This window comes from Equus asinus, chromosome 20, assembly GCF_041296235.1.
Source record: "Equus asinus isolate D_3611 breed Donkey chromosome 20, EquAss-T2T_v2, whole genome shotgun sequence".
Lineage (NCBI taxonomy): Eukaryota > Metazoa > Chordata > Mammalia > Perissodactyla > Equidae > Equus > Equus asinus.
In genome coordinates this window covers 99,329,574-99,343,464 of record NC_091809.1, presented here as the reverse complement: position 1 = coordinate 99,343,464, position 13,891 = coordinate 99,329,574, and the positions used below count along the sequence as shown (strand labels likewise).

At 38.8% G+C, this 13,891-nt stretch overlaps 1 protein-coding gene across 48 annotated transcripts in view; it reads left to right on the top strand.

Moving 5' to 3' along the window:
* SOX6 (SRY-box transcription factor 6) overlaps positions 1 to 13,891 on the top strand; it is a 571,438-nt gene that overhangs the window by 488,016 nt on the left and 69,531 nt on the right. For 34 of the 48 annotated variants that reach the window (XM_070491207.1, XM_070491211.1, XM_070491215.1 and 31 more), the window contains 2 exons: positions 2,077 to 2,302; positions 6,285 to 6,472. In XM_070491207.1, coding sequence (XP_070347308.1) covers positions 2,077 to 2,302; positions 6,285 to 6,472 — 414 coding nt within the window. The remainder of the gene's footprint in view (positions 1 to 2,076; positions 2,303 to 6,284; positions 6,473 to 13,891) is intronic. The other 14 variants (XM_070491232.1, XM_070491233.1, XM_070491227.1 and 11 more) reach the window with 1 other exon arrangement.

The window sequence follows — 13,891 nt, the reverse complement described above, 5'->3', positions numbered from 1 at the left end:
AAAAATATAATGTTTGAGCTGAAAAGTACACCAGAATAATACTGACTGGGATTAGCAACAGATTAGACATCACAGAAGAAAAGATTAGTGAACTTGATGATGTAACAATGAAACTATCCCAAATGAAATACATAGAAAAAAGACTGCCAGTGCTGTGGGACACCAACTGGCCTAATATGTGCAACTAGAGCCCCAGAAGGAGAAGAAGGGAATGGAAAAATATATTTGAAGAAGTAATGGTTGAAAATTTTCCAAATTTGAAGAAAACTCTGAACTCAGATATCTAAGAAGCTCAGTGTACGCCATATAAAAGAAATATGGAGAAAACTAACTAAATACCTAACATATAAATCATTATTACTTAGATATGAATAAAGGAACTAACTAGTCTAAATATCCTTTGAGTTCAGAGCAAAAGGAAGTAAGTTGTAATTAAGCATGTCAGATCATTTTGACATCCATAATGGATATAACTGTGTTTCCTGAGAACCTATCCTATGTCTAGATGTAGATAAAAGTATATTGCAACATAGGTGTGCCAGATTATCTGTTTCCTACCAAGATAAAAAAAGAATCTAGGGTATCACTACATTGTCAAATGACTTATTTTCTCTGATCATTTAGAAGAAAAGGGGCCTAGGATTTGGAGTCTAATAAGGTAAAATTCAAAGTTTGTCCCTCCATGTATGGCTTTGGACAGTGATTTTATCACTCTGACTCTTTCAAACCTTGTAAATTTAGAAAAGTACGGCTCAAACTCATAGTTATCCATAGTTAAATGAGCTAATACGTGTGAAAATATCTAGCACAGTGCCTGGTATGTAATGGCTCCTCTGTGCATGTTATTTTTATTTTCTCTTTCTAATCCTCCTTCCTGGGTAGTGTTTACTGGCATCCCTTTTTGTCCCTCTGTAAGCAGTGACCATTAGTACTGGAAGAGACTTTAAAGATCAGCTAGAATCAGGCCCTCTTTTTCTACAGATGAAGAAATTGAGCCCCGGAGAGGTCACATGTTTGCCAAAGAGGAGAATATTCTGTTTCCAAGCTCTACTGTGTGTTTTAAACAATGACATTAAAAGCAAATTCTCTGTGCCTTCTCAGAAGCAAAACAGGAGTTAACATTTGCTGACAATTTTATTTTAGAACACGGTAATGCAGATCTTAAAACTGAACATTTAAATGAATATGCTCATATTACAACTAAATTTCTAGAATGAGGAAGTGTTGTTATGGGTGTTTTATGGCAGGATAAATGAGACAAAGGCAAGGAGCTTAGCTTTCAAGCTCCTGGTTATACTAGAGTTACACGCCAGATATTTGAGTACTGTGCTCAGTATAGAAGGACAAGCATCTTAAAATAGACATTCTGTAAATATACGTAGCAAAAAATATAAAGAGACATCACTTTAGGCATGAAAAATAAATTGCGTATAGTATGGTATGTAAAACATAATTATAATGTGTGCTTGCTCTTTGCAAAAATTAATTTTAAACATGAATAGAGACCAGAATATAGACCATGAAGAGTGCCCACGCCCAAAAAGCCACATAGAAGCCATGCTGTGGCATGCGGCTCCCTGGGCAGACGCCCAGAAGATCAGAAGAAGGCTTTCCGTGTTTCCATTTTTAAAGTACTTGCAATTGTTTGATTTAAAATATATATTAAAAAATTAGCTGCAGAGCCTATTTATAGTTCCAGGAACTTTTCAGAGAGAATAACACAAAAGCACTACAGAGCTGCTGAAATTTTAAATAATTCTTTGTAAATGCCCTAGGTTAATTTAGATCCCTGAAAACACATTAGGAAATTAAGCTGTAATGTGAGCTAATTCAGATTTTAATTTGGCAAAAAGAATGATCCAACTACACAGTTAATGTAAATAGAAGCATAACACAGGGAAATTAATGAGGTTTCCTTCCGATGAATCTTCAAGGAGGTAGATAATTAGCTTCTTTTGTTATTATTGTAGGAGAATGTGGCATTGTCTCTGAGGTGTAAAATAGCTGCAGCTTACTAGGTGATAATGTGCTTCATTTGTCTTTTTTTTAATAATTATTTATGTTAAACTCTTGTAGGATGAAACAACAGCACAGCCGCTGAATCTCTCATCCCGACCCAAGACAGCCGAGCCTGTCAAGTCCCCAACATCTCCCACCCAGAGCCTCTTCCCAGCCAGCAAAACCAGCCCAGTCAACCTGCCTAACAAAAGCAGCATCCCCAGCCCCATTGGAGGAAGCTTGGGAAGAGGATCCTCTTTAGGTAAATGGAAAGGTCAACACCAGGAAGAGACTTATGAATTAGGTAAAAGAAAGCAAACCTGTTTAGTGATGACTGATGCTTGTTTCCAAAGTGTTCCTTAGTCCAAGGAAAAAAAAGTAAAATCTTTTTACTGAAACATAACCCAATTTCGTGTCTTGGGTGATTAGAACTTTTGGAAAAGGACATAATATAAATCCTGCTGGGATGTGCTCTTTAGATGATGATGAGTTAGATCTAGCAAATCAGAGACTTGGAAATTTCTGTTTGGTCAGTGCTTTGCCGCTAAAGTATCTCTACGCAGAAAGAGTGGCCATGAACCCTTTACAGGCCTAATTGGACCTGGCCTCAAAGCTGCCTACCAAAAGTTCGAAATTCCTTTGAAATTTTATATTTTATTTTTAAAATGTATGTGAATTTTACACCCAATCCCATGTTAGTTTTGCATTAAAGCAAATATGCATGGCACACTTCAATGATATAATATGAAATAAAATTGGTATCTAATAAGATATGACGTAATGATCCTCTGGCTTCTTACACTCTCTGATATATTGCCAGGTATCTCTAGGGATAGTCATACCCCAGTGTGAGAAGTATAGAGGAAAACATGAGTTTTACCATCAGACAGACTTGGACCAAGGACCTTCACTTACTGACCCTGGGAAAGTGATATAATATTGTTTAATTCAGTTTCCTAATCTCTGAAAGGAGATTATTATTTCCTAGCTGACAGGTTGTTATGAGAATTAAAAGAGAAAAATGCATATAAAGTGCCTAACAAGGTGTTTGGGACCTAGAAGTCATGCAATTTAAAAAGACTGGGCTGAGTGAATACCAGCACATTTACACATATGTGTAGAATGGAACAATAAATGTGGCAGCACTTGTCAGCAGCAGAGGGCCAGATCAGTATTCATGTGGTTGTTGCTCTTTAAAGCTCTTAATTTTCAAATAAAGACACAGATTCAAAGGGATTAGGGACTAGCACTAGCATTTCTTTACGATGTTACCTTCTTTGCATTGTTGAGTCATGGAGGCTGAAATGCTTATTATAATAATAAAGTCATGTGTAAGTATAGCCATTTACAGTTTAAAAACCATTTTTGCCTATCTTATCTCGTTTGATTTTTCACAATAATCTTATGAGTTAGGTAGTATATTATTATTACTTTCATTGTATAATAAAGTAAATGGTAGTTGTTACAGATAAAATGACTTGCCTAGAGCCTTGTAGCTCTTAATTATTTTTTATTTTTTTATTGGGGTAACGTTGGTTTATAACATTATATAAACTTCAGGTGTACATCATTATATTTTGATTTCTGTGTAGACTACATCATGTTCACCACCCAAAGACTAATTACCATCTGTCACCATACACATGTGCTCTATTACCCCTTTCACCCTCCTCCCTCCCCAATTCCCCTCTGGTAACCACCAATCTAATCTCTGTATCTATGTGTTTGTTGTTGTTGCTGTTGTTTTTATCTTCCACTTATGAGCGAAATCGTGCGGTATTTGACTTTCTCCTTTTGACTTATTTCACGTAACATAATACCTTCAAGCTTCATCCATGTTGTTGCAGATGGCAAAATTTCATCTTTTTTATGGCTGAGTAGTATTCCATTGTGCATATATATCACATCTTCTTTATCCATTCATCCTTTGATGGGCACTTAGGTTTTTTCTAAGTCTTGGCTATTGTTATTAATGCTGCAAGGAACACAGGGGTGCAAATATCTTTTTGCATTCGTGTTTTTGTGTTCTTTGGATAAATACCCAGAAACAGAATAGCTGGGTCACATGGTAGTTCTATTGTTAAATTTTTGGGGAATCTCCATACTGTTTTTCACAGTGGCTGCAGCAGTTTACATTCCCACCAGCAGTGTATCAGAGTTCCCTTTTCTCCACATCCTCTCCAATATTTGTTATTTCTTGTCTTGTTAATTATCATGTAGCTATTAATTAGCAGAGCAAAGACTAGAATCCAAGTTCTTTTCCATATAACTCAGTGCTCTTTTTGTGAACTCACAGTTGGAATATTTGCTGAACTGTGGTGAGTCTAAGTGAATCTTCTGATGGTGAGATGTAAATCTTCCTCATTGGAGTTTGGGGCATTAGGAACCGTAAACAGCCTATTCTCATTTGGGGTCAGGATGCCTCTTTCAGGGGCCCAGAGATTTTCAACCCAAGTCAGTGATACTGCTGTGGGAGAGAAAAGTGAATCATTTCCAGCGTGTGAATATGATTGATTGCTGGATTGTTGGAAGTTGTGAGATGAGAGAAAAAAGCTAACATAAGGATAAATAATAGACTTGATCTTGAAATGGCCCTCTGATAATCCACTTCTGAATTTTTTTGGAAAGCATCTGTTTGCTATACTGAGCATCTTGAGGATAAAGATGAGTATGTCATAGGCCCTGCTCTTAGAGAGTTTATGCTTCAGCAAAGCGAATTTCTTAGATCATGAGCTAGAATGGGGCTGAAATAATAGCACTCTTGTCCAGACAATATTGGACAGAAATTTCTTTTTTTTTTAATTTTTAATTTATAGCTTTTATTTTTTTTTGATTTTATTTTTTTCCTTTTTCTCCCCAAAGCTCCCCACTACATAGTTGTATATTCTTCATTGTGGGTCCTTCTAGTTGTGGCATGTGGGACACTGCCTCAGCGTGGTTTGAAGAGCAGTGCCATGTCCGCGCCCAGGATTTGAACCAACGAAACACTGGGCCGCCTGCAGCGGAGTGCGTGAACTTAACCACTTGGCCACGGGGCCAGCCCCCAGAAATTTCTTTTTTAATCAGAAAAGCTCCAGAGCAAAAGATATGGGTTTTCTATATCCTAAAAAGTGACTGACTTTTAAAAAATTTCCATAGATAGCCTTGCGGATATTTTCTAAATTTAAATGCATATGCACATGCACTGCACACACATAGACACATGGTGTGAGCTTGGTTATAGTATGGTTCCCTCTGTCCTGTCTGTGTGTGTGAGCTGTGTGCACACACACACACATGTACACACATACATCTGCTGTGAAATGCCTATGCCAGGATATGAACAAGTGGATCACGTTAAACTTGACCACAGCAGCTGAAATTTATTAGTCAGCAAGCAAATGCCTTCTTTTTCTCTAAAATTGGAAAAGGTTATCTAAAGTATTAATTTTAACCTACAAAAACATGCAAGATATGGAGGAAAATTAGTCAATTTAATTTGGAATGTTTTCCCTCTGTGTTGCATGGAATATAATGAAAGTAAATATCTATTATCACTTTATTTGAAGCTTTGTACTTATGTGAAAACTGTTCCTGCACATGCAGCCTCACTGGCTCGAAGACAGAGAGTTGGGAGCAGTGGGTGTTCAGGTTGAGGGTAGGGAATGGATTGTCATTCTCTTGGTAAATAACTGAGGCAGCATGATGAGCAGAATGCGTCATTAACCAGCCAGTGATTGGGGAACGGAGAGTGTGGTGTATTCCTTCCCACCCCCTCTCTCCTGCAGTGGACATAAGAACACACAGATACAGATGTCACTAAAGTGCGCGTGTGGCTTCACAGATTTTTTTCTGCTAGGCCAGAAACAGCTTTCCTGCATTAGCACACCACATATAAGGAGCAGCCTGAACAGATATCTCTGTACCCCTCCCCACCCCCTACCTCCCCACTCCTCCCCCACTAGTCATTAGGTATAGCAGGACAGATACAGATAGATAGATAGATAGATAGGTAGGTAGATAGACAGATAGATAGATAGATGCACACACACACAATTGGAATCTAGGAACCTGCATCTCTGAGGAGGTGGGTTGACAGAGCCCAGTTAAACTGGGTGTTGGGGGATCCTCCAAGGGCTAAAAATCCTGGCTTCCTGTGCTCTCTGCATAGTATTGCGGTTTTCTTAAGAGCAAACGTGCCCCTTCCTTGTTCGGAGAATGCAGCATTCTTCAGGGGAGGGGAGAGTAGCGGTATTTTTTAAGAGCCTAACCTCGCAATCCTCTAATAATGCCTTCTATGTGTGCAGATATCCTGTCCAGTCTCAACTCCCCTGCCCTGTTTGGGGATCAGGATACAGTGATGAAAGCCATTCAGGAGGCTCGGAAGATGCGAGAACAGATCCAACGGGAGCAACAGCAGCAACAGCCACATGGTGTTGATGGGAAACTGTCCTCCATGAATAATATGGGGCTGAACAACTGCAGGAATGAAAAGGTAAAGCTTGCTTCCCTCTTTCACGGGCTCTGGTAGAAGCTTTGGCTCCTTTTCATCTGGCTCTTTCCAGGCCCCCATGCATCAACCTGCAGCCAAAGATTTGGGCTTTTGGCTTGAGGGCTGACTTGTCTCACATTCAAACATTACTGCTGATTAATAAATACACCCTTATACTTAGTGTGGGTTGCCTCTGAGGCACCCAACCTACCTACCTATTGCTGTCTTTCTGTCCCATTCCAAAAGATTTAGAAAAACCTTCTAATAAAGGGGATATGTGAGGTTATTAGAATAAAAATAGAATATCAGAATATTAACAAAAAAGGAAGAAGCATTTATGCTCACGATGAAGGCTAATATGTTACTGTGATTCACCATTGAGTGAATTTCTAAGCTTCCTCTCAGTCAGAGCAGAAACTAAAACAAAGCAATTTACAAAATGAATTCATTTATTTTTTGATTCAACAAGTAATTTATCCAGTGCTCATTCTATAATAGACATTGTACTAGGCACTGGAGATACAACATTGACTAAATCAGACAAAATCCCTCCTTTCACAGAGCTTACATTCTTATAGGGGAACACAGACAGTAAAGAAATAAACAATGAAACACATAATATAATGTCAGTAATATCAGGAGGTGAATAAATGCCATGAGAAAAATAGGAACAAGTTAAGGAAATAGGGAGTTACAGGGTTGTTCTTTTAGGTGGGGTGATGAGGAAGTTCTGAGTAGGGATCTGAAGGGAGCCGTGGTGCAGGTCACGTGAAGAGCAGGAGGAAGAGCAGCCAGGTAGCAGGGACAGTAAGTGTGGAGGCCCTGAGTACAGGACCAGCGACAAGGAAGCCAGTGTGGCAAGAATGGTGCAAAGGATTCAGTGGGACAAGGAGTAAAGTGACACCCTAGGCAGAAGATCCGACAGCCTAGGTGAGGGTGTCAGACCTTGCAGGCCCTGGGGAGGCTTTGCATTTCACTGTGAATGTGATGGGAATCCCCAGACAGGCTTTGTCCAGGGCACTGCCTTGATCTGATTTACATGTAAAAGGATCGTTCCGCCTAATGTGCAAGAACGGGAACAGGGAGACCAGTTGAGAGGCTACTGTAATGCACTGGTGAAAAATTCTGATTGTCTGATGAATGAATGATCCTTGCCATTCCTTGGCTCGTAGCTGCATCATTCCAATATTTGCTTCCCTTTTCACGTGGCTGTCTTCCTTCGGTGTGTTTTCCTGTGTCTCCAGATCTCTCTCTTCTTATAAGGACATCAGTCATTGGAGTTAGGGTCCACCCTAATCCAGTTTGACCTTATTTTAACTTGATTACATCTGCAAAGATCCTGTTTCCAAATAAGGTCACATTCCCAGGTACCAAGGGTTAGGGCTTAAATATATCTTTTTGGGGAACACAATTCAACCCATTACAGTGGGATGCAGAGCCGTTGCTCACGTTGAATCAACCACTCATCCTTGATTGATCTCTACTCTTTAGCCACACCAGGAGACCTCTGGGATACGAGGGGCTGGGAAGGGGTCTGAGGGGGTGAGAGTACTATGGAACTCTCAAAGAATGTGTATGATCAAAGTCCTTACCCAAATTAGGAAGCTTAGCTGTGGAAGTGTTGACTTCCCAAAGCTTAATAAAGAATTTCATTTTACTCTCAGTTCTGACTGCACTGAGTTACTGATGTTAACATTAAATAAATATATATAATATTTAAAATTGATAATTATTGGACCCCCTGCCTTGATTAATCCCCTTGGTGAGAGGTTCAGATCAGGTAGGAGAGAAACGATCTGGGTGAATGGCGGGTCTTTAGGTACCTGTTAGGCCACAAACTTTTATATACTTGGGACTTGTCATGCACATGCCAGTCACTGGATCTGCTCAATCAGTTAAGCGCCCCATTCCCCTGTAAGCGCTCCGTCCTTGGCAGTGGGCTCACAAGGCAGCACCCCTCTTTAAAAACTGCCTGAACAGATGGTCATGTATAGAGTGAAGTTTCAGGACCACAAGAGAAGAAAAATCTTGCCCCTAAACATCTTCTACCACTCTGATATTAGAGATAAACAAAGAGTCAGTCTTTAAACCTAAGATGCTATGAGAACACCATGAAATGATAATATATTTTGTCTTGATGTGAATAACTTTAAAAGATCCTCTTTTGAGATGTGGGTAGATAAACAAGTTTTGGCATAGGGATACTGAGTGGGAAACTGGGTTGAAAACAAGAGAATGGGTTGCTGGCCCGAGCACATGGTTGTTGAGTTCCCCAATCTTCCTCACCAAAAAACAAAGCAAGAGAATGGGTACACGCACAGGTACCATCTCCTACTTGGCAATTTTTTCAAGGCTTGATCCTAAAATTAATTTGAGAAGCATGTCAGTAATTTGTTTTAGTCTTTTTTTATTAGTTTTCAAATGAAAGTAATACATGCTTACTGAAAATTCTGATAATACAGAAAGATATATGGTAAAAAGGTAATTCCTTCCTCACCCCATTAACTATCATTAATGATTCAGAAATTTTCTTTGAGTATTAGCAATCATTAGTGATTCAGAAATTTTCTTTGCATATATAAGAAAGTATTAATGAGTTTAAATATATGTATTCTCACCTAGAATAATTGTCATTGAATTGTCACCAGCTGTGTGATATTTGGCAAGTTGATTAACCTCTCTGAATCTCAATTTCTTCCTCTATAATAATGAGGATAGTAATCTGGATTACAGTGAAATAAGATATATGTGAATATACCTAGCATAGCTCCTGGTACAGAGTAGGCACTTTCTAATGTTTTCCATATCTTTTAAACTAAACTACATGGGTGACCTTTGAATATATGAAACACATGTACTATTTTGTCACAGATATGAGATCCTCACAGAATAATGGGAGGGTCAGCAGAAGGAAACAGAGTAGATTTTTCAGATGTTGGCAATTTGGCCAGCTCACATAGTTCAACTCCTTTCAACTGAGTTGGTACACAAAGCTATGGAAACTTCAGGTTTATGGATTAGCTCAGGTTTCTCAACCTCAGCATTATTGACTTTTTTGGTAGGATAATTCTTTATCATGGCCTCCACTCATTGGATGCCAGTAGCACTCCCTCATTTAGCGACAACCAAAAATGTCTCCAGGCATTGCCAAATGTCCTCTGTTGGGGGAGGCAGGACAAAATTGCCCCTAGTTGAAAACCACTGGGCTAAAAGAATATATATTTAGAATGAATGTATTTTAGAAACTTCATACCATGACAAACAAATTACTTTATTTAAATAGCTATACTTGTTAAATTATGAAAAATCATTTGCTTTTGATTAAAGTGAGTAAATGAAATACTTCTTTGAAAAATGCATCTAGAAATTTTTCTTTGGAATATTAACATAGAAAATATTTAAAACAATGTGTGTATATGCCATTGAATTTTAGGGGGAAATGAGAAAAATTCAGTACTGTTGCAGCAACTCCATCTTTCGAGGAAGCCCCTCTGTCTTCTACACAGGCTTGGAATAGCACCAGCCCCACCCGTTTGCACAAAACCTAGTAGTAAACTGGCACTGGGCACGGTTTGTCTCCAGCAGTGGGTCTCTCTGTTTATCTGACACTGGGACCCTTTATTGCTGAATTTGTATCATCAGTTGGAGTTCAAGTTCAAACTTAAGACACTATTAACTTCAAATGCTACAGGTTAATTTTAAATATTTCTCATTGACTTTTCTTAATTTATTTGGGAGGAAGAAGTTTGAAGTTTGGAAATGATATCTTGTTTTTCTTTGGAAGACGTAGGAAAGGGATGAGAGATTAGGTAAGACTTAAAGAGATAATGAATCCAAATTTGTTCTAAAATATATTACACCAAATATAACTGAGCCCCTGAAGGTAAGTGGCGAAGTGGTTTCTACAGAACCACAAAACCCTTGTTTCTTAGTTGAAGGGAGTTGTTGACTCATTAGATAACTTTACTGGAGTTGAATTTTGGGCCCCAGAAGAGTCCGTTATATTCAGGGATACTGTGTTCACAAGCTCTCCTTAACATGAGCTCGTTCCCAAATAATGTCCCTGTTTTGACTTTATATTTTGTGGGTTTTAGGCTTTGTTTAGTTTCTAGAGCTGGTATCTATCCTTGCTTCTTAGGTTAGTTGCAGCCAGAGAGTAAACTAAGAACAATGGTAAAGGACTCCTGTGATAGTAGCACTGGCTTTGTAATAATCAAAATATCCATTTTAATTTGATGAGGTTCCCTAAGACACTACTTTTTCTTCTGAGGATCAGATTTTCTTCTGAGGTCAAAGAGGGTAAATATATAATGTGCAATGAGATTGGTAACATGGATTCCGACAAATTCAGCTTAAGTGTCTTCAAAATTGTCCACTTTGGAATTATCTCATTTTCCTTACATATAAAGATCCACAATTAGACTTATGAATTTGTTCTTGTAACTGATAATACAGTTTTAAAGACTCTTTCACAGTGTTGTTGTCATAGAACCTTGTAGTTTATTAAGCACACCTTGTTGCTCTCTTATTTGGGCGTTCTTTACAAAGGAGTGTGTCACAGATTTGGGTTCCCTGAGAAGCAGACTATGAGATGGAGATTATCAAGCAGATTTATTGGTGAGTGTTCTTCCTGATTGCCACCTGGGAAGGGAAAGGACGAAAGTAGGATTATACTGCGATGCAGTCTTGACCAAGGCCTCAGTCAACTCCATAGGAAGCTTTGAGGCTGCCATGGTCGTTCACAGTTGTCTCAAGTTTGGTGGAGAAGGTGAGCTTTTATATCCTTGTGTCAAGCAGTCGTAGTATGAGTGCTGCCCTGGGGAGAGGACATGACCTTGGGTGAGGTGACTCTTTTCAGCTGAGGCAATGCTGCAGAGGGCCAGCAGCTGAGGGCTCGCTGCCAACAACGTTCCCTGCAGCTGAGAGAAGAACTCTCTCAGGATCCTGACGGGGGATCTGGGCAAAGCATCACAAATGGCCACTGCAGAGTGTTTTTGTGACATTTAGTAACATTAGATGTATATAAACCACGCTTTAGGGGAGCTTGTGTTTTTATAGCACATATAGAATCGCATATATGTCCTTATGAATACATGTTTACCCATGGTGTAGTTCATTCTATGGGGTAAATCCCTATTTTGACACTTTAAAAGGAAACATTGTTGACTTGATCGGCCAGAACGGCACCAATGGAGTTGTTCTGGTCGGCTGTGTCATAGAATATTTAGGGTCTGGTGAAAATGTAGATTGTAGGGGCAATAGATTGTAACGGCACCTTAGGAGCTGTTATGCTCCATCATTTGAACACAGCTTGTGTGTGTGGACTGTGAGAGTCCTGCCAGCAGAGTTATCGCCCTGGGTTTTAACTTTCCACACCAAGAACACCAGCCATCTTCATCCCTAAGTACCAGTGCAGTGAGACCATGTTATAGGCTAATTGCTTACCAAATTTTGTTGTTTTGACATCTCTAAGATAGAGGGTATTTTACTCATGAAAATACATAGCAGAATTTTAAATAGGCTGCTTCTAAATGTTATTAGAGCTAAGCTAAGGGCATCTGGCTAGAAGAGAGGCAAGACAGTGGGCCTTCTTAGTGTTAAAGTGTATTCGGTAACTTTTCTGACCTTCTTATTGTTTGAATGCTGACTCGGTGATTGGTTAGAGCGCTTCCTGCAATGGTATTCTGTAACTGGAGAATCTGGTTATTTTGCTCTTCTTAATAATCTTGATGAGCCAGTAGACTGATTAGCTACTCATCAGAGTTGCTCATAGATAATCTAGGCAGGTTACACATCTATAGGCATGTGGCCCAAACTGCTATTCTCCTCATCTTCTGAGAATCTCTTACATTACATTTGATCTGGTCCAATCGCTTCAGTTCACAGATGAGAAAACTGAGACCTAGAGAAAGAAAATGACTTACCCGCAATCACATATAGATTCATGGCAGAACAGGAATTACATTTCAGCTCTCCTAATTCTTAGTCAGTCCTATTTTTATTTATAGAACAGGACCAGATTCACTTATTAATTTTCTATGAGATCTTTAAACCTATTATATACAAAGTACTTTTTACATTGGCAATCTCAAATCTTTGATGAAACAAGACACAGTAAAAATAAATAAAAACTCTGAAGCAGAAAAGCATTAGCCTCCTGCTTCCCATGTACTTGTCCCCTTCAGTCTGAGTGGGGCATTCTTCCCTGACATGATGTCTGACTCTGGGAAGATAGTCAGGAAACAGACGATTGAGTGATGCTAGTATAGACAAAGAAGCAGAAGAGGTGGCCAGACCCAGCGCAGTAATAGAATTAGAGGCCACATGGTGTATTGGAAAGAGGATGGCTTTTGGAGTTGATTAATCCTGGGTCTCAGTTTCTAGGATTAATTCTAGAAGCAGCCGTGCTGTTTTCTGTGTTCAGTTACTTAGCCTCCATGAGTCTTAGCATACCTTTAAAATGGAGATAATTATACTTTCCTTGAAGGATTGAGGGGAATTTTGAGGGGAAACATATGTAGAGCACATATATGGCATAGGAGATGCTCAGTTAATGTTACTTCTTTACTTTAAGACCTCAGGCAGGTTGTCAGATCTGTTGCTAATTTTGTTAAATTTCCGCTCTTTGATTCTCGCCAGTGGTGAATGTGTTAACCTACTGCTCCTTGGGGCCAAAATATTTTAAATAGAGCAGAAGGTTAGTAAGAAGCCAACAGTCACTTCCTTACAAAGTCAAGATATGTATTTTTCTTTTTCATTCTTAGAGTAACTTGTATATACTAGGTACCTGCTAGAATCTGGCCATAGCCAACATGATAATATTCAAATTCGATTATATTAGTGTGCTAGGGAGCTTTTGTTCTTACTGATTTAGTATGTACTTTAATATGTTTCTAAAAAAATGGAATTTCAATCTATGATTTTTGAAAATAATCTGATTCTTGATAACTATGTGCATTTCTCGTACCAAAATGGTATTTTTCAATCAAGTAAATAGGAAAATAATAATCCAATCACTGGGGTGCATTGTAAACTTGTTCCTATTTATTCAAAAAAAGAAGTTGTTCAATTTTTTCTAGAGTATATTCTTGCTCCTCAACCGTACTTTGCAAAAATATCAGAATAGTACATCAGTATTACTCTGATGTAATACTGCCCCCTTTTATTGGAAATGAAAAACATATGGATGTCTTCCACTTCACACTGTCAGTTGCCACAGCTCCTTGTTATTTATACAGTTGACTGAGATATTCATTGTTGCGTGACAGGATAAGTTCAGACAGAAGATCAATACAGCCATACAACAGTAAGTGAAAGGGGATTGTGAGCAAATTATTTAGCAAAGAGTGTTCGGAATGAATGAGCATCTTCTGTAGCATACAGTCTGGGGAGGTCTTGTTGTTTCCAAAGGTGTGCATAGTA